This window comes from Epinephelus fuscoguttatus, linkage group LG20 (genome assembly GCF_011397635.1).
Source record: "Epinephelus fuscoguttatus linkage group LG20, E.fuscoguttatus.final_Chr_v1".
NCBI classification, from domain to species: Eukaryota; Metazoa; Chordata; class Actinopteri; order Perciformes; family Serranidae; genus Epinephelus; species Epinephelus fuscoguttatus.
The window spans coordinates 8,743,837-8,764,406 of record NC_064771.1 but is presented as its reverse complement, the minus strand read 5'-3'; the positions used below and the strand labels follow the sequence as shown (position 1 = coordinate 8,764,406).

The window sequence follows — 20,570 nt, the reverse complement described above, 5'->3', positions numbered from 1 at the left end:
GTTGGTCGTTGTGATATCTGTGGGCCTAAAATAAACAGTGATGTGTCATAATACCAAGCAACAGCTCAAATGAGGAACTCAAGCTTTGGGTTTTGGGCAAACTTCATGTTCATGTCCGATGTGTTATGTTAACTTTGGTCAATGTGTTATGTTAACTTTGGTACAGAGCTGCTTCACTTGAAACTAAATGTCTTGAGTATTCAGATGCTGTCAGAAAGTCTTCAGCTGTTAATTAGGGGGACAGCACAGGCTTTAAAGATAACAGTATGTTTATTTCAATTTTACTTTATCCTGTGAATTAGTTTTGTTTGGCTAACTGGATTATATTCAGTGTTCTCTTCTGCTTTCTTACAAACAATTACTTCCACTTCCATCAGTAGCCTAATCATCCTAATCATCAATCAGCCTACCATCACCACTGTAATGTCCCATATGCAGTGAAACAAAGAGCCCCTCATAAAGCAGTAAAACAAGAGGAAGAAGTTTCAGTAATATAAGTAGTAAAATAAGGCCATAAAATAAAATCATAAAACAAAAGATTCAACATTAAATCACCATCATCGTATAAAACAAAAGAGTATATAAAAAGTAAAGAACAGCCTGAGAGGAGCTACAGATTTCATAAAGCAAGCCAACTAAACCACAATAACAAACTAAATTTCCGGTAAAATCTTTCAAATTAAAAGCAAAAGAGCCCATTGCAAAAAAAAAAAAAAAAAATTGTTCAGAAATCATCAATCAGTAATAGTTTTTACATAGGGTATTAAATAGGAGCTGTCAGTCCTTTAGGGTAATTATAAGACTGTCCCTTAAATATCCATATAGTAGTAAATATTAATAAAATACTGGTGGGCACACACTTTAACCACAACAGGAATCAAACAGATTTTTCAGTAGCTAGTAATACTTCATGGAAGCTAAGGGACTGTTCGTTATTTATGACAGGGAAGGGGGTGGTGCAAAAAGGAGGAGGCACGTCAAATCATTTCTTAAGCATTGGCCAGGGACTCATGTTTTTTATTTTGGCATAGGGGAGGGGCATAAAAATTTGAATGATTGTATTTGTATTTATTTTACCCCAGATTTTTAAAGAAAGCATGCCTTCCAAACCCACAAGTTTGGAAGGCATGCTTTCTTTAAAAACTGGCAAAATTATACATTTTATTATAGCCAGAAACTGTTATTTTAAAACAAAACAAAACAAAAAAAAACATTCCACATGCATTTTCCACCAGTCACTCAGGGAGGCTCAAGGAAAAATATTTGTATATATATAAATATAAAATATTTTTAGCTTTGATTAAGGTCAAAATAAATAAATAAATAGTAAGTCACACCCCAGCCACCCCCCTTCTCTGACAAATAAAGGACAGTCCCTATCCCAACACCTCTTTGGCTGTTGCTATGCTAAATGTACTAATGTTAATAGGAATACTATTATTAGCAACACTTCCATTAGCAGTATTTGGGGGGGGGCGGGGGGCTTTCAACCCTATCTCCTCAGCAGATAGAGTTTCCTTCGTTGTCATAGAGATAGCCTACGCATCGCTTGTCACTTGTTTACATGTGCTTTTATTTTGAAGTCCGATTTCTCCAACTTCCGGTTTCTCCCGTGTTTCTATGCGGGCATTGACGCGGGTCTTATCGCCCTCAGACAGAGCGTGCAGGCTGGCAGGCAGGCTGCAGGAGCAGAGCGGAGAGGAGGAGAACCTGCCCACTAACTTCACACAAGTTTCACCCTGCTTCACTCCTCTGCGAGCTGTGAGCAGCACGAGACACAGGCTCGGACACACACTCTCACCAGACTCACAAAGTTAGATTTTTCTTCCAAAGAGCTCATCATCATCATCATCATCACCATCACTGCGTGTGTGAGAAGTCACGCTGGCGATGTCTGGATCGTACTGCAAAAGTTTGTACCCGTTCAGCGGGGAGCAGCACCAGCAGGGACTGAGCTTCGAGGCCGGGGACATTATTAAGGTGGTCCAGGCTCTGCCCGGAGGCTGGTGGGAGGGAGAGAGGGATGGAGCCAGAGGCTGGTTCCCCTCCAGTTATGTCCAGGTCCTGGAGGTAAGATTTGGTTTTATTAGGCTGCTTATATAGACTTTATATAGACACGAGTTTAATTGGATATTAATTTGATGTAAATTTGCTAAAATGACTTTGACTTATTTTTTATTTTGTTGTCATGAAAAACATTTTTTTGTTTACACACACACACACACACTCAGAGTGACCAGGGTAGAGGGTTCAGACCAGACTCACTCACACACAATAAAGACAGCATTGACAGATGCACTAATAAATGGTTTTCCCGTGCTGGCTTTATCAGATTAACTCTAACCTTCCCAGCAGTCAGCTCAGTGCCTGGCTGAGCGGCTGCACACTTCCTCATTCCACACACATTCCAGTGGAATTCTCAGGTCTCCTCTCAGTGCGAGTGAATGCACAGGACATGCAGCTCTCTCTCTCTCTGCACGGTCAACCCCTCCCTTCCCCACCCAGCCTCCCTCTCAGGGAGTTCAGACACTCTGCTGTTGTAACTTAGAAAAGATCTCCCACTATATTTTATTTATTTCTTTTAAATTGGCGTGTTTGGCTCTGTGATTGAAATGATTGAGTTTGTGGCAGAGTCGGTGACACCACCCAGTGTACTGACAGTTTGTTATAATCAGCTTGTATCCAAGAGGGACGGGCACGAGGCCAGCATTCTCAGCTATGGCACCAATGCTGCCATTTTTATCACGTCTTCACTCTGAATGTGAGAAGATATAAACAGAAACATGATTTGTGTCCCAGTGACACCGCAGCAGTGCCTCAAGATTTTGGGCTTGTGCTGAGTTAGATAGGATCAGATAAACCTGTAGCAGCAGACGGTTTAAGCACAACATCCCTTATCTTGTCTGAGACCAGTTTGAGGAACTGAGTTGACGGGTGGGGCAGCAGGATGGTGAGAGCAGTCATATCAAGCATCCACTCTGCTGGAGTGTTGCAGCTCTAGTTAGATGCAGAAGTTTTAGAGGGCTTCTGCTCTGCAGCTTGAACTCTGGCTGGTGGCCTGTCAGGTAAAAGGGTAGTTTTTAACGAGGGGTTGTGACAGTGGTACCCAAGTTTGTAACAATCAAAGTGAACGACTGATAAAGACCAAGAAGATCAAGATGCGTATGTTTTTTAAGGACCTGTGTTTGTAGCAACAAAAACAGGTATTTTCTTAATGACAGGTCATGACATTTCCAGCTGTATTAGTAGTAACCAAACTGGGTATTTTTTTAACGAGACTTTGGGACATTGGCAGCCGTGTTTGTAGCACCAAGTCAGGAACTTTATAACAAGAGTTAGGGATATTTCCAGCCATGTATGTAGGGGTCCATGTCATTGGTCCGACAGCCCATTAGTCCAATGGTCCGCGGTGCTGAACGCCTCCTGGCGGGCGTATTTCTACCTTGATGGTGTGCCGCGACCGGCTCTGGGTCAGCTGGGAAAGGCTTGAGGCGAAGCAGGCTCACAGCTTATGTGTTTGTCACTTTCTTTTTCATTTTAACCCACACCATGATCTTTTCCTAACCCTAACCAAGTGGTTTTTGTGCCTAAACCTAACCAGACCTTAACCACAGGGCATCATGATGATTTTGGAACGGACTTCGGAACAATGGGTTTAATATGGTCGGAACAATGGGATGTCGGACCAATGGGCAGTTCCCATATGTAGCGACCAAGCCGGTATTTTATGACAAGTATTTGGGACATGTCCGGCCATGTTTGTAGCCACAAAAGCTGGTATTTTTTTAATGAGAGGTCACATTTTGAGCAGCGTAGTTTATAGTGACCAAGCCAGGTATTTTTTTATGAGAGTTTTGAGTCATTACCAATTGTTTGTAGCAAGTAAAGCAGGTATTTTATAACAAGCATTTGGGACATTTCCAGCCGTGTTTGTAGAGACGAAAACTTTTTTAATGAGAGTTTGGGAAATTTTCAGCTGTGTTTGTAGCAAAAAAATGAGAGTATGGAACATTTCGCTCTGTGTTTGTAGCAATTAAATTGGATGTTATTTAACAAGAGTCTGGGACATGTCCAGCCATGTTTTTCGCAACAAAAGCGGGTATGTTTTAATGAGAGGTCACGCTATGAGCAGCCTAGTTGAATAGTGACCAAACTGGGTATTTTTTTTTAACGAGATTTCGAGACATTACCAGTTGTAATGTGCAAACGGGATATTTTAGAAGAAGCAGTTGGGACATTTCTACCTGTGTTTGTAGCAACAAAAAAGGGTATCTTTTTAATCGCAGGTCATGACATTTCCAGCTGTATTAGTAGTGTCCAAACTGGGTATTGTTTAACAAGTGTTTGGGATCGTTCTAGCCATGTTTGTAGCAACCAAACTGGGTATTTTTTTAACGAGACTTTGGGACATTTCCAACTGTGTTTGTAGTGACGAAAACCAGTATTTTTAATGAGTTTGGGAAATTTTCAGCTGTGTTTGTACCAAACAAACAGATATGTTTTAATGAGAGTATGGAACATTTCACTCTGTGTTTGTAGCAACCAAGTCAGGAATTTTATAACAAGAGTTAGGGATATTTACAGCCATGTTTGTAGCAACCAAACCAGGTATTTTTTAACGAGAGTTCGGGACATTTTCAGCTGTGTTTGCATGACAAAAGCGGATGTTTTGTTAGAAGAGGTCATGACGTTACCCGCCATGTTTTAAGTGACCAAACCAAGTAGAATTTAATGAGGATTTGGAATATGTTCAGCCGTGTTTGAACTGACAGAAGCAGGTATTTTTTAACACGTTGTCATGACCTTGCCAGTCGTGTTTGTCGTGAAAAAAGTGGATGTTTTTTAACAGGAGTAATGGACACGTACATCTGTCAAAAATGTTTGTTTGTGTTCTGTGTTAATAACAGTCCTCAATATCAATATCTACCAGGCTATAAGATGTCACTATGAGCTGTGGTATATGTGATGAGCATTCACAAACTGCGGTTTCCAAGGTCAAACTTTACACTCATATTAATCAGCCCTAGTAGCAGCCCGAATGGACAGGACATGAGAAGAAAGAGATACGATGAATGTGAGGGTGAAAGCATTGTGTGGTTTTAAACTCTGCTTGTCCCTGGGCTGGGTGCATGGACACTTTTTTCTTTTTTTCTCAGTAAAACCAATGCAAAGCTAAATAACAGCTCAGCCCTGAAGCCAGGCTAAATTAAGCTACAACAACAACATGCTTATCTGATGTTGGGTGACTTATCACAGATAGATTCTTCTCAGTTTCATGTGAGCCCACACCGGGGGAAACTCTGCGGTCTGTAGATTGTGTCGGATGTTTGTGGTATTGTGGGCTCAGATGTTTCTCACCACTAACCCAGCTTTCCTGTCACTCTCTACTGTTCTCTGCACTCAAGTGGAACTGCCTAAAAATAACAGGTAAACATGAGTTGAGTGACACTGTAAGGGAAGACTGTGGTAGCCCATTGATTTGTTTTGTTGGGTCAGTGTTGCACCATCACCTTCGCTTTACCTGTTTCACCATGCAGACAGCCTGAGTGGCAGCTGCACCTCTATTTATATGTTAACTCACCTCAGCTGGTCTGAGGAAGTGACAGTTTCGATTTTAGTCCCTATTTGCACTCTTTGTGCCGAGCTACACCGTATATTTAACAGACAAATGCCACGGTGGAATCAGTATTCTCATCTATCCCTCTGACACAAAGCAAATGAGCATATTTCCCCAAAAGTCAAGTATTTCTTTAATATATCAGCGAGAACTGGGCGGAAACTTGATTTCTATGACAGATATTGATATTGATCCCAGGTGTATTGGAGGGTTTGCAGGTATACAGGGTATAACCACCCATTTTGTGAAAGCACCAATAGTCAACTGTCCAATATTATCACAATCTTGATGGTCCAAAAGCTCTAATGTAACTGTGACATCACATTTGCCTCTCAGGCTTCAGTATCAGTATTAGAGTAGTTGATCTGGAATAAAGAGATTTACCTCCTACTGTATGTGGGCTGAACTACACATTATGAAACTGGACGTTTCCCCCAGTTCTCCTTAAATGTGTCATCTGTAGGTTGCTGAGAAAGAGGTTGTAGGATGGCACCATGAAATGACAACACCTCACTATTTCCCCATTCTGGTATTTTATTGAAATCCAGACAGGCTCTGTAAGGAAACAACCGCCACTCCTTCACACTGTTCAGTTGCCTAACTTTGATAATTGTAAATGATCGTAACGTCAGGCTGATGTGTGTTAATCGCCCAGACGGATTTGTACAGCTGGCACAGTGAACAATGCAGCTTTCAACTGTAAGTGTTGTCATCTTCTGTGGCTTTGTTCTACAAATAGCAGCATTCTTCTGAGGACAATGAATCAGTCACAACCTGTTGCTGCCTGGTGCATCAGGTTACTATGTAACTTTAATGGCGCATAAAGAATGAAATGACACATCTTTCTTCAGAACTTAAAGGTGTACTTTAGTAGCCTATGGGATGACAGTTTTGGATGAATTTTGCTCTCTCAATAGCCTGGCATTAAAAAAGATAAAATTAACATGACGTGCATTATAAGAGGCCTGTCCTTTTTGTTTGGCGGCCATTGACTCGGTGTGAACATCAGCACCGCTTTTCAGAGCGCTATCCATTTAGAGGTGATGAAATTTTAATATTTTATGATGTAAATGTCTTGCTTTTTATTTAACTTTCTCTTGGCTTTGCTGACAGACTGCCGACTAGCCATGTTAACATGCGTAAACATAGTGCCCACTCCCTGGTCTAATGCTAGCCTCTGCCACTCTGTATTGTGCACCAGCCAGGTATGTGGGAGCTAGCTAGTGACGCTGCTTATTCACGATTACTGCTGGTAAAGCCGTCCTGGTGGTGGGACGATGTTACTGCAAAAACATGGTGGCCACCCTCTGGTCTCCCCCCAGGTAGCCCCTGTGAGTACGCAACTTCAGTTTAAGCTGAAAAGCCTTTTTTAGCATGATTAACTATGTTAGCACCATTAGCCATGCTGATGGTGCTAACAGAGATAACAACAATGCCAACAGGGGTTTGCGGCTCAAATTGAGCTGCTTACTCACCGGGGAGACCCTGGGGGAGACTGGAGAACACTGTTTGGTTTGGACAGCCAGCGGTATTGCAGAGCAGGGGGCACTGCTAGCTGCTCCCACCTGATGCGGGTGGTGCGCAGTGCAGTAAACTGAAAATTAGCTAAATAAACTGATAGACTAACGTGTAATGAGTCAAAAATATCACTAACTGTTAGCCATTGGCACCCCTAATTCTAAGCAATAAAATGCACTTTAGCTGACGACAGTAGAATCAAAGTTTTTGCTGCTAGGCCACCTTCATACTTCTTATTTTGATACGACTGTTATCTTATGGTTAATGTTGGCAAACTTTATGTAGTTAAACTCATTTGAGGTCATCCCTCTAAGTGTCTCCTTCCAGGTAATGCTTAAAGAAAGAACACTTTAACGTCCATTCTCAGTGTCATTCATCATGAGTCAGAATGACAGTGAGTCATATCAGTGTTTGGCCTATTAGTGCTCAACGATTACCAAATGAGGAGGAAATGAAAAGATAGCACCAATAACAAAAGGGAGTTAAAGCAGCAGCTGAAAGCCATCAGCGAGTTTCTATGGAGGATATTGTCCAAAACAGACACGAATGCTTTAATGTTTGGGTCTTTTATCAGCAAATGAATGGACTCATTCACTCAATCAACCTGCTGCTGGCTTGAAAATAATGTCAGCCGTCCCACAGTGGTTGGAGCTGTCACCACTGTTTCCAGGCAGATGTTTAAATGCTGTGAAGATCTTCGTGACCAAGTCTGGCTCTGAGTTATTGCTCTGTTACTCCATCATTCCATGGAGTCATGTCTTAATACTGTGCTCCACCTTTTTGCTTTATGTACGGAACAGGCACTTCATTTTTAACCCACGTCAAAGAGGAGATTTTACACCTTACTAGCTTGTTTTTCTCATAAAGCTCACAAATGGATTTTCATGGTATTATGGGAATAGGCTGGGCTTGGAGCGAGGGACAGTTGATTCCACCTAGGTATTTCCACTGTTCTAAAGTCTATGTTTTTAGCAACAACTGTGAAACAAATAGAAATTTGATTACAAACCTTGCAGGATGGTTACTGAAGATTTCTGTGATACGGCTGCTGTCTTTGGGTGCAGCAGCAGAGGTGGAGACTGGCAGAGTTTTGCACTGTCTGACTGCCAACTGTCTGCTTTTTTTCACTGGCTCAACAGTGGCAGGTTTCTCATAGCCTCTTGGCATGATACAGTAATTAGATTCTTATTTTTGGCTGTATGAATAAATCTAAATATATGTATCAGGTCTGCATGAGCTGATAAATATAAATATAAATAAATGTCTGGAAGACAGCATTTAGGTTTCTGTGAAAGTTAATTCAAAATTCGTTCAAAAAGAAAATAAAAGTTAAGGATAATTTTAAAAAGTGCAGTAAAAATAAACATGCTTTGCTACAAAGTCAGAATCTTTATTAATGACTTGATTTATTGATTGTTTTTCATATTCTAAAGTCTGACAAGCTGGACCAAAGTTCTGACTTATAAGTTTACATTATGAGATACTATGTTGTACATTTAAACTTGAAATACAAAGTCCAAATTATGAGACACAAAGTCACATGTTCGACTCACAAAGTACAACTATTACGCATCTATAAATTGCCATTTTAACCTGCCATCTCGTAATTTTACTGCGGTTGTACTGGATGTCATTTTTCTATGTTCGAAGCTTCTGTTGAGGAACAAAACTATCAATTTGAGTGAGTCTTTCTTTTAGTAAATTCACTTTCTGTAGTGAATAAATGGAATTCATGATTACATCTAGGGATGATGCAATTCAGCATAGTTCCAAACAGAGTATGGGACTGATATGTTGCACAGAGAGTTTATAGCTGTTGCTAATTTTCAACTCTTGTCCCTAGTTGGGCTTTTTCATTCAGTTCATTCAATCAACATCCAAATGTTGATTTAGAATTCAAATGTCAAGGTTATGAATAAATTTCCAAAGCTTTGAAATATTTGGTACATAATTAAATTTGATGCACTTAAAAATTTTGAATTATCATAGCCGGCCCTATTTTTATGGTGGCATAATGCCCAGTGAAAGTAGTGCTCTGACAATTTTCTATTTTCCTGACCTTGAAATTCTCTCTGCCTGGCTGTGTGGTATTTTGGTGCACAGCTCAGAGCGCTCCGTATGCGGCTCATTCAAATGAGACAGCACAAAGAGAGTTTTTCCCTGTTAAAGGGGTTTTTTTGGGGAGTTTTTCCTTATCCGCTGCGAGGGTCATAAGGACAGAAGGATGTCGTAAGCTGTAAAGCCCTGTGAGGCAAATTGTGATTTGTGATATTGGGCTTTATAAATAAAATTGATTGATTGAATGATTGATTGATTGTAAGTGTTGACTTGATCAGTTAACTTTACTATTAGTATATTTAATTAAATCATACTTACCATTCACCATACATTTTTCTGACCTTTTTATTTCTTAACACAAAAAAGTTGAAAACACTGGCTGAAGGCTTCCATTAAGGCTGATTGATTTGTTGATTTATTGATTAGCATTTTGAATATCTCAGGTTTATTTTTCTATTTTCTGACATATTTACCAATTGGTTAAAGGAATACTTCACGCCCCCAAAGACCAGTTGTATATAAATTACTCACCTCATGTTATGTTAAAATCGGGAGGAAAACATTGTTTTTCTTGCATTCCTCCATGGTGAAATGAAGAATCCAAAAAATGAGAAAATTCTCAATGAATTGGAGTCATAGGGGTACACAGTAAACAACAGCAAAACTATATCAAAACATCCATGTACAAAGTCTCACACAACTTGTGCAGCATAATCCAAGTGTCATTTATCCAGTCGTATGCTCAGGACTCCCCAAACACATCAATTTTCACTAAAACCTTACTATTCAAAACATTTTTTTTCATAAACAGTCTTAGGCATGGACAAGTAGCGCACCTGCGCTGTTCATGGTCAAGTGTTGTAAATAGTAAGGTTTAGCAAAAGTGCATGTTGTTTAGGAAGTACTGAGCACAAAACTGGTTACATGAGATTATATTTCAAGTGTTGTGTAAGAATTGGAAAACAGATGTTTTGAGTTTTAGATGTTTTGACATGCCTATGACTTCAATTTATTAAGAATTTTCTCTGTTTTTGGATTCATCATTCAACATGGAGGCATGCCAGAAAAGTTTTCTTCCCGAGTTTAACAGAACAATGCTCATTTGGGAGATGAAGTATTCCTTTAATTGGAAAGATTTACTGGGAATAAAAATGAACAATAATTGTAGTCCTGGTTTCCATATCAACTGATACTGAAGAAATTCTCAGTATACAATGCATCAGCTGCTGGTGCCATGTTGGGGACCCACAGTAAAACCAGTTTAATTCATTGGCGACGCACACTGGGTTAAAGCCTTTAATGACTGGTCAGAGGCTAGTTACACCTTCTTGTTGTACCTCTGAGGCCAAACATGACATTGCCATAACAAATCAGTGCTGAAGTGTCGAAATATCAACATGAGCAGAAACATGTAATAGAAGCCCTCCAGCCAGGCCTGCCAGGGGCCATCTGGAGGCAGACTCCTCCCTGACTCCTTCATGTGGATGAAATATGTTGAGTGCAGGTTGCCACGTATTACACAGTGAAGTGTGACTTTCTTCTTCCACTTGTGGAGGTCAGTAATTTGAAGGCAATTTGAAGATGATGTAATGTTGATTTTCTCTCATTTCAATGTTGGGCTCACATTATTATTCTAGCATCATGTATTGTTTCTCTTTGGTGTGAATTGCCATGTGCCATTATGTCTCTCTGTAGCCAGGGGAACTACTGTAAGCAATTAGCTGTAAATGATGGAGAACCACTTTGTCTCCCTAATGCTTCTTCTGGTAGAGTGTCAGCTGTGTTTATTATGAAACTGTAGAGCTTAGAGCGTGTGTGTGGGGGGGGTTTCTAGCAGAGGTTTTGGATGGTGATTCAGCCTGGCATAATCCCCGTAGTGGAATGCCGAGGGCCAGGCCGCTGCTGTAGATCCTCCAGCGCACAGCCAGGTGCTTCCCCTGCACGCTGGAAAACTAACAGCACCCCTCCTGTGCTTACGTCATACCAAAATACAGTCATTTCTTGTCATGGAAGGTACTCGTGCAGAGCTGTGAAATATCAGCTGAATGACTGCGAAGCACCCACTGTGGCACCTCTGCTAACCACAATCTGTTGTTTGTTTCAACACTGAAGAACAGGTTTGAGGTTTTCACACATCCACTAGCAGAGCTGTCATAGAGGGCTGTTGGAAAATTGGCTGTGTAGAAATAATGCCTCAGTACATAGCAACAAGCAAAGGAAAGGAGAAATACTTTCAAAACACTGGTGTTTTGTAGCAGTGAGTCAATTTAGGAACCTCTAAGTCAGTATGATAAATATAATAAGGTCAATTTGCCACCAAATTTAGGTTTTGGTGGCAGAGAGAACTGTTATAAACCTTAATCTCTTTGGTCCTAGTCTGCGCCAGTATAGCTATTTTGAGTTATAGCTTGAAAAACATTAGCTCAGTTTAAGAGTAATTACAGTTATTTTCAACTTGGGCCTCATTATACCACTTTTTTCCCTCTTACCAGTGAACTTTGGCCAAAATCAAGTAAAGTAGTCCTCTTTAGTGTTTGTAAATCCTAACTTGCAGGGCTCAGTGGACTGAAATGTAGTTCAAAGTGGCAAAATTGATTGATCAGTCCTGTTCTTGGTCTTAATCACCCGTGTATCTTGTATGTATGTATGTAGCTTAGATGAGCTGAGGACCCTCTGTGAATTATTGTACCTTCCATTACAGAGGTTCTGAGCTTATTATCGGGCCTGCTAATTTGGGGGCAAACGCCCAGATGGTTTGGGTGGTGTTGGTGATAGTGAGTTTTATGAAGTGTTAGTGTCTCCCATCTTTGATCTGTGGTGTGGTGTTAGATTAAGGGCGCATCCAGATACTATGTGGTTGTGTCAGAATAGAAGACATCGCTCCTCTACAGTGGCTTAAGTGCTTGATGACTGGTGTTTAGAAGGCAGATTCATGCCATGTTTTGTTCAAGCCCCGGCTGTTGGTTTAGATTTTCCACCAGATGTTAGACCAAGCACTTGGGTTTTGACAGTTGGGGCACATTTAGAGGATCATTTTCGTTTAGAGGATTCAGACTAGTACGATACATAAAAATCATACCTTATGCCTCATTTGGACATGTCCACCCATCCATCTGTGTTCTGCCGCTCATTATGTTCAGGTCATTGTGGTAGCAGACTAAGCAAAGTAATCCACATGCACTTCTCCGAATCCCAAAGGATGTATAATTCCTGCAACATGTTCTGGGTCTACTCCAGACCTCAGTTGGATTTGTGTGGTATACTTCCTCGTCAGATGCTTAACCACCTTAATTCTTACCTGGCTCCTTTCAGTGTGAAGGAGTAGCAGTTCTACTCCGAGCGCAGGAACTTCAGGATGTCTGAACACCTCACCGACATCTTGCAAAAGGAATCAGTTTAGGTTGCTCGTACAGGGCTCAACAATAAGGATTGCCCGATTGCCCGGGGCAAGTAAAACTCGCAGTCGGGCATGTAAACTAACAACCTCACTTGCCCGATCGGGCAAGTTGCTAAAAATAGTAAAAGTTAATAACTAATTGATAAAATGTATTTTAAAACGTGCTCTTCTGCTCTGATGCAGGCGCACGGCGGAGTTCTGCCACACACACAGGTGAGCACGCTAGAGCGGCTTGGGCCGCATTTTCCTGACCAAACCTGACCCCGAGCCCGGTGCAGTTTGTCAGCTGACAAAGTTATTGAAATGGACAGTGTGTAAATAACCACCAACAGACTGCTGTTACGCACAGACAAACATGCTGCTCGCACAGCAGCTCAGTACGGCACTCAGGCAGAGCTTGTGTTGCGTTCAGGCCTTGTCACGTAAATAACAACTTCCAACACTTAAATAGGTCATAGCACAAAACAGCACGTCAAGTGACTTTTTACTTTATTATTAGTGCTGCACGATTAATCTAAGTCAGGCTGTGCCATTATATAACCGCATAAAAGGCTGCGATTTGCGATTTAATGTAGGCTAAATAAATGTTAACGTGTGTGCCTGTGAACGTGACTGCCTCTCCTGTAGTGTGTGGAGTTTGTTGACATCACGCCCACAAGCTATCCTGGTGCGTGCAGCCGATGTGCAGCAGTGACCAACACAGACGCTGAAGAAGAGCGTGAGCTCGACCATGAACAGGCTGAGTTGGTGGGGAAAAAAACGTCTGTTACATGGCGATACTTTGGATTCAGGTACGGCGACGTTGAACAGAAAGACGTGCTCTGTAAGCGTAAAAGTTAAAGTCGCCACGTCCCGCGGCAACACGACCAATCTATATCAGCACTTGAGACGGGACGTGGCGACTTTAACTTTTAAACGTTTACACAGCACGTCTTTCTGTCCAACGTCGCCGTACCTGAAACACGTGCTGTGTAAAAGTTTAAAAGTTAAAGTCGCCACGTCCCGCGGCAACACGACCACTCTATAACAACACTTGAGACAGCACAGGGAAAAGTAGGAAGAGTGCATGCGAGCCTCATAAAACAACATCCAAGCACAGTTAAGCAAACATTTGTAAGTGTCACAGGGAAATCATGGACTCCATAACAAATGAAAAATTGAGCAATTTTGCTCTGTTTCGGCCCACTTGACATGCTGCTGTGTTGTGCTATGGCATGCTGGAATTTGTCATTTACGTGACAACGCCTGAACACAACACAGGCTCGCTCCGCTGTGTGTACAGTTTGTGTTTATGTTTATTTTATTTAAGAAGAGACAGTGCACATTAATTAACATAATCACTTAAGTCACATAAATGTGCCAAATTTAGCCATACAGGCTAATTTTCATCTGCAGATGTGCTGCGCTGCTGTGTGAGCAGCATGTTTGACTGTGCTCAGTCTGTTAATGGTCATTGACACACTGTCTGCCCATAATAATAACTATGTCAGGTCAGTGCCCCCCTAATATAATGTAGGGGAAACATTGAATCAAGCAAAAAAGACTCATGATACCATTTATTTATTACATTTTATTGTAATTATATTGTAATCACAATCGCAAATCGCAATATTGTCCACCATAATTGCAATCTCACATTTTTATCAAATCGTGCAGCACTATTTATTATATTCAATAAAACTGTATGTTCCTAAATCTTGAGACACCTCATATGTAAGCTAGACAGACATTTCACCTGCTCATTACTGTGCACACATGTACTGTATGTACTTAGTCCTAAAGAGCCCTTCTGGTGCCAGTAGATACGTAAAAACATCCCAGCAGGCTGTGCTTTGCAAGCATACAAAAAAGTTTCACGCATGTGAAAATTATTTTTCATGCGTGTGCTTCACCTCCGCTGCTACAACTCCATCCTAGGGAAAACACTGCTGTGTGCGTTTTGTGCAACAGGTGGATGTGGTAGTCTACTGGCAGAGTAGAGAGAGAGCTAAGTAGCGTTGAAGTAGAGTAGAACAGGGCAGAGAGATGGAAGCAAAATATATTAAACCCGGTGTTAATACAGCAGAACTGGAGAAAGGGGTGAAAAATAAATAGAGGTGGGCATGGCTCAAGTAGGGCGCAAAATTATAGACGGAGAACGATTGACAAATTTTTCACGTTAAGCCCTGACACTGTCATTTTTGTGTAGGAATTAAGCTACAGTACATGACGTATGTTGTTTTAATTAATAAATACAGTGTGAATAAAGATTACATAATATAAAAATAACTGCAGTCTTTGTTATTTGATAGCCGCTTAAATTAAACAATTTTTATAGGGCAAGTAAAAACTGACATCAGGCAAGTAGATCTCTGACCAACTTGCCCGACCGGGCAAGTGAAAAAAAACCTTAGCATTGAGCCCTGTTGTATCTGAGATCCAAAAGGTGAAAGATAAAAGTGTAGACTGCTATGGAGCTGGCCTTCATGTTTAGCTCCCTCTGTAGCATGACAATCCTGTACAATGCCAGCCATCATGGCACCACTCCACCTGTTGATCTCACAGTCCATATTATCCTCACTGGTGAAAAAGACCCTGAGATACTGTGGATAGCGACCTGAATTTGGCAATCCACCAGTTTCCAGCAGAGTACCAGGCCACAGTCTTAGAGGTGCTGAAGGCAGGGATATGCTTGAAACAAACTTTGTGGAAAGCATTGTTTGATCACATTGAAGCTTGGTAAGCGGCCCTTGATGCGTCATACTGATGCACACGGCACCCATTAGTGTCTGTATGAGACACACCAGGCTTTTTAACTCCAATGTAAACACATCCTCACCCCAGACAATGACTTAGTATAAAAAGTGAGGAAGTCTGCATAGGGTGGAAGGTAGGGGTGGTGGATGGATCAATCAGACACAGAACTTTAACTCAGGAAATTGCTGTTTGTGTCCAATGTAAGACCAAAAGTCAGTGATAGGTTTTTTTAATTACAAATCATCACATACGTCATGTGACTCACTAAGTTATGATGCTAACTTAAGTAACAAACATACTTTACACCCAAACCATGATCTTGATTTAAAACTAACCAAGTAGTTTTGGTGACAAAACCTACTTTTTCTGTGAACGCAGAAGTTTATTTTGAATACACAACAAGCATGCACACAAGCACACGCTGTCCTTGAGCAACCAAAACTGACGCTAGAGGAATACATAGAGCATCACAGTTTAAAAGCGTAGGGCCTCTGACCAAGCTGCTGTACTTGGGAAGCTTGGAAAGGAGATGTGTTGACCGTCTTACCGCCACACTACACTTGTGAAGCGGGTGTGCTTGTCAGGTTGTTGATTTTTTAACATTACAAAAATTGCAGCCCTCCCAGTCCCAGTGTTGTAGAGGTGTGGAAGGCATGGGTTTGAGACACTGCTTCACAATCTGACAAGCGCTTCTTTTTAAAGCACAATGACACCTTAAGGGTAAGCTCAGACATCCATTGACAGAAGAAACTCTTCTTGTGTCTTCTTGTATAGATGATTTCATACTTTAAGTTTCTATACAAAGCTCATGACCCCAGTTGAGGGTTGGAATGTGTAACGACTAATAAATGAAGAACTTTGCCTGCATAGTTAGCTCCCTCTTCCACCATGACAGTCTGGTACAACTGCAGCAGCACTGTCGACCTTAGTGAACTCTTCTGCCTTTTGATCTGATGCTCCATCCATCCGTCCATGCTCCAACTAGAACAAGACCCTGAGATATTTTAAGTCCCTCACTTTTGGCAGCAACTCAGTTCCCATTGTGAAGGGAGCAGTACACCATTTCCTGGCAGCAGCCCCATGGCCTCAGACTCGGGGGTGCTGACTCTCATTCTAGCTGCTTCACACTCAGCTGTGAACTGCTCCAGTGCGCCTCAGAGGTCACACGTTGATAAAAATGGCAGAGCTACATCATCTTCATACTCAAGTGAAATCTTAATGTACAAATAATTACCACTAATCAGAATATTCCGTACATTAAAACGTGTGATTCATAATTTACAATAAGCCTGGCACTTACAGAAGCATGGGGGCCACGTGGAATTTGGAGGGGAAATCCTGATCAGGTGGGAAAACCCAAATCAGTGTTACAACAGAAGTCTACCAGGCAGTATTTCCCAGTAGTATATATCTACAGTCTTAACCACTGGCATGCACACTCAAGAATTAGGCTGTGTCTGTTTAAGAGAGGGGCACATGTGTCAAGGGAGGACAGTGTGCATTAAAGGAATACTTCAGTCTCCAAAAGCATTGTTGTTGTTGCATTGAATTTGTTGCATTGAATTTGCGAAGAAAACGTTGTTTATCTCACGTGCCTACACTATGATCAAAGACTCCAAAAATAGAGAAAATTCTTGATGAATTGAAGTCATAGCAGTCCATTCTTAATAACAGGGAACTGTATCAAAACATCCATTTACAAACTCTCACACAGCTCTTGCAATATAATCCAAGTCTCATATATCCAGTCATATGCTCAGTGCTTTTCAAACAGACAGCCCTTTCCAACAGGGAACTAAACTGAAAGTGAAACTTATCTGTGCTCTCTCCAAAGCCAGACTCCATTGACAAAACAGTAATTTTACTGAGGAGCTGAGGGTCTACCAATGCCTTGATCAGTTAGTTGGTTTGTGTTGGGCCCTGATCAGATAGGTTGCAAAACGCAAGGTGCGCCGCACTGCCAATGCCACTAGTAAAAAAAAAACCTTGCTTGCTGCACCTTTTTTGGCTGCACCTTTTTATTGTTGTCAGACAACCACCCCATCACCTGCTAACATTCCCATGTAATCAGTGTACTGTTTATTTATTTTATTTATTTGACGGTTCCTAAAATGTTCAGGCAGAGGGTCCTTGCTTGAAGGTTAGGGTGAGAGGCTGTTAGTTAATAGTTTGTCAGGCGCAAGGAAATGGAGATCTGTGTGGGTACTAGGGCTGTCAAAATTGCTCAAAAATGACGTTCGAATATTCCTTCTAAAAATAACTCATAGGTTCGAACCATTCCAATTTTTTTTTTCTTCGCATTATGTCCACAAGAAGGCAAACTAATACAAGGAAACATAACTACCTGTAGGTATTTTTATTTCAACATAAACGTCTTTGAAAACATTTACATACCTACACATTAAAACACATAAAACAATTATCTATAACATTACGTTATAAACGACCGCGGACCTCTCGCTCGCCCCTCCCTCTCTGACCTGTCAGGCCACACCGCCTGTGGAAGCGCTGCGAATAGCCTCGAAGCGCCTTGAAGCGAAGCCAGTTTCCTTTTGGCGCCCATGTTAACTGATTGTGTCATCCACACCGGCTGCGCCGTGCAGCTCCGTGGCCGCCCCCACCTCCCACTCGCAAAGAGGACAGCTTTTTTTTCTCCACAATCGAATATCAATTTTCACATTCGAAGGTCCATTTTTTTTTCAAATTCGAATTTAAATTCGAATTTAGAATATTCCTTGACAGCCCTTTTGGGTACATGAGACCCTAAAAAAGAGGGTGGATCACCGGGTGTACCACCAGTTGGTCCAGGAGCTTCACCTTAATGATAGCCGTTACCAGGCATAATTTAGGATGATTGGGGGCTGTCTATAGTGCTGGGCATCCAACAACCCCTACCACCAGTTTCTCCTCCAGTGTTTGCCAGTTGTATACTTGTTGTCATGACCACCACAGAAGGCCCACCTCTCAAATCATTCCATTGGACAATAGGGAAAAGGCGGAGATGCTGCGGATCAGGGCTGTGACAGTTGGTGTTTTAAAGGGTTAACCAAAGTCACACAATATCACAAACAAGCTACTAATTAAGGCAGTGGTAGACCAGCAGCTCCTGTGTTCAGTGAGGCAAAATTAGAATTTTTGTCAATTGAGTTGGGCTTTGAAAAGAGCATAGATAAGTTTTACTTTTAGCTCAGTTCCCCATACAAAGGGGCTGTCTGTTTGGTAAGTACTGAGCGAACCACTGGATAAATGAGACTTGGATGATACTGCACAAGCTGTGTGAGAGTTTGTTAACAGATGTTTAGATAAAGTATCGCTGTTGTTACATGTGGACCCCTAATACCTAAATTAATCAATATTTTTTCTCATTTTTGCATTCTTTGTTCACCCTGGAGGCATGCAAGTTTTCTTCATGTATTTAATTTAACATGAGATCAATAATGCACATACAAATGATCATTTGGCAGATGAAGTATTCCTTTAATCTAATCCTAATCTTAATACACTCCATATAGATACAACCACATGGAGTGTATAGAGTTACAAAACTTAGTTCTACCAGCTGAGTGAAGCAGTCAGGCTTTGAAAATCCTTTACTGAGTCGTCCTGCAATGGCTATTGAATGGTCACAGTGAAAAATGCATTAGTAACTGTAGATTGCTCAGTGAGTTTAGTATTCAAGTGGAAAGCAGAGCAGCGGATTGACATGCTGCCATATCTGATCCTGAGAACATAAGCAGGACTGTACAGATAAGATCTGCACACTGGAGAGCACGCTCCTTCATATGCAGTGCACAATGTGTGCCATAGTGGTCCTATCTTAGTCATGTTGTGTTTGTGGCTCAAGTAGAATCTTGGAGGAGCGGTAGTGAGACGAACAAGGCTTGAGAAATTCACATAAACTGGATGGGGCGGGGTGCAACAAAACAGGCTTTGTTAGCAGTACTGGCCACTCTAGCCTGCACGTACTCACACAAACACACATGTACTCGAGGCTGAGGCATTGAGCAGACAATAATTACAGTTTGTGCGAGCATATGTGTGCATGTACAGTATATATGTGTGACGGAGTGCATGCTTAAACATGCATGTGCATCCCTCCTCCTCCCCGAGTGTCTGAAGTGTCTCTACATCTGAGAATGTGGCTTCGCTTCAGGCTCCCACATCTGCCCAAACCAAAACAATGTCTCCCAAATAAAGATACGCTCCACAGCCCCCATCGCTCTCCTTCCCTCTCCCTGTCTCACTGTCTCCCTCTAAGGACTGTTTCATTCTTTCACTCCTCCTCCTCCTCCTCCTCCTCCATTGACTAAGTCTTGCCATATCTTGACACATTCTTCTCTCTTGGTCTGGTAGTTAGCGGCCAAGTGTACATGTGAGAAACTTCTCCTTGGCTGTATTTCTCACATGAGACCTTAACGACCGCTGAGTGATCCCAGAGGGTTGGGAACTTGCGGCTCAGCCTCAGACCTCCCGGGAAAGAGGTTAGCGTTACAGTCTCCACTGGGGCCCGTTGATAACAGTGGTGATGAAATGTACACTGCTCTCAAGAGTTTATGTAACAGTGTCCTTGTTTAGTGTGGGTCACTGGAGTCTATAAACTAATGTCAGAGAACAGTGAAAAATGCCCATCACAATGCCTTAAAGCCCAAGGTAACTCCATCAGATGTCTGTCTCACAGTCCAAAACCCAAACAGTTTACTGTCAAATATGTTGAAGAAAAGCAGTTTCACATTTAAGTAGCTTGAATTTATCAACTAATTCTCTCAGCTCTTATGTTCATTGAGATTAATAGTAAGAGTCAGAAATAACAACCAACATTTTAAGAACAAAACCTAAAACTTTGGTGCCCAAAGAAGGAGCTATGTTATCTTTATCTAATATTTTGGGCAAGTTTTATCAGGTACAGTAGATTACATATTTGCTGTGAGTAAAGACAAAAGCTTTAAAGATTCAAACTTAAGGGGAACCTGTGTAACGTTTGCTGAAGAAAGCATGTCAGTAGCTTAAGTGGAAAAGAGTCATACACAGGGCTGCCAAGTTTCAGAAAATGACAAGAGTGAGACTTTAGTGTCATGATGCGTTTGGAAAAAAATTGGCCTTTTTTAACATCGATTTGGCCTGTTTTAACGTCGATTTATACCTTAAGACTAATGTCCTCACCTCCATGCCAGTGGCTCTCCCTGCACTGTGGCCTCCTAATGCTAGTCTTAATTAACCAGAAATTAGAAATGAAAATTGTAACAA

General features: G+C 41.5%; 1 protein-coding gene across 1 annotated transcript in view; it reads left to right on the top strand.

Moving 5' to 3' along the window:
- Positions 1-1,661: 1,661 nt before the first annotated feature.
- The window catches only part of LOC125880339 (growth arrest-specific protein 7-like), an 88,237-nt gene continuing 69,328 nt past the window's right edge, over positions 1,662-20,570 (top strand). The window contains exon 1 of the mRNA XM_049562677.1: positions 1,662-2,070. Coding sequence (XP_049418634.1) covers positions 1,891-2,070 — 180 coding nt within the window. The 5' untranslated portion in view covers positions 1,662-1,890. The remainder of the gene's footprint in view (positions 2,071-20,570) is intronic.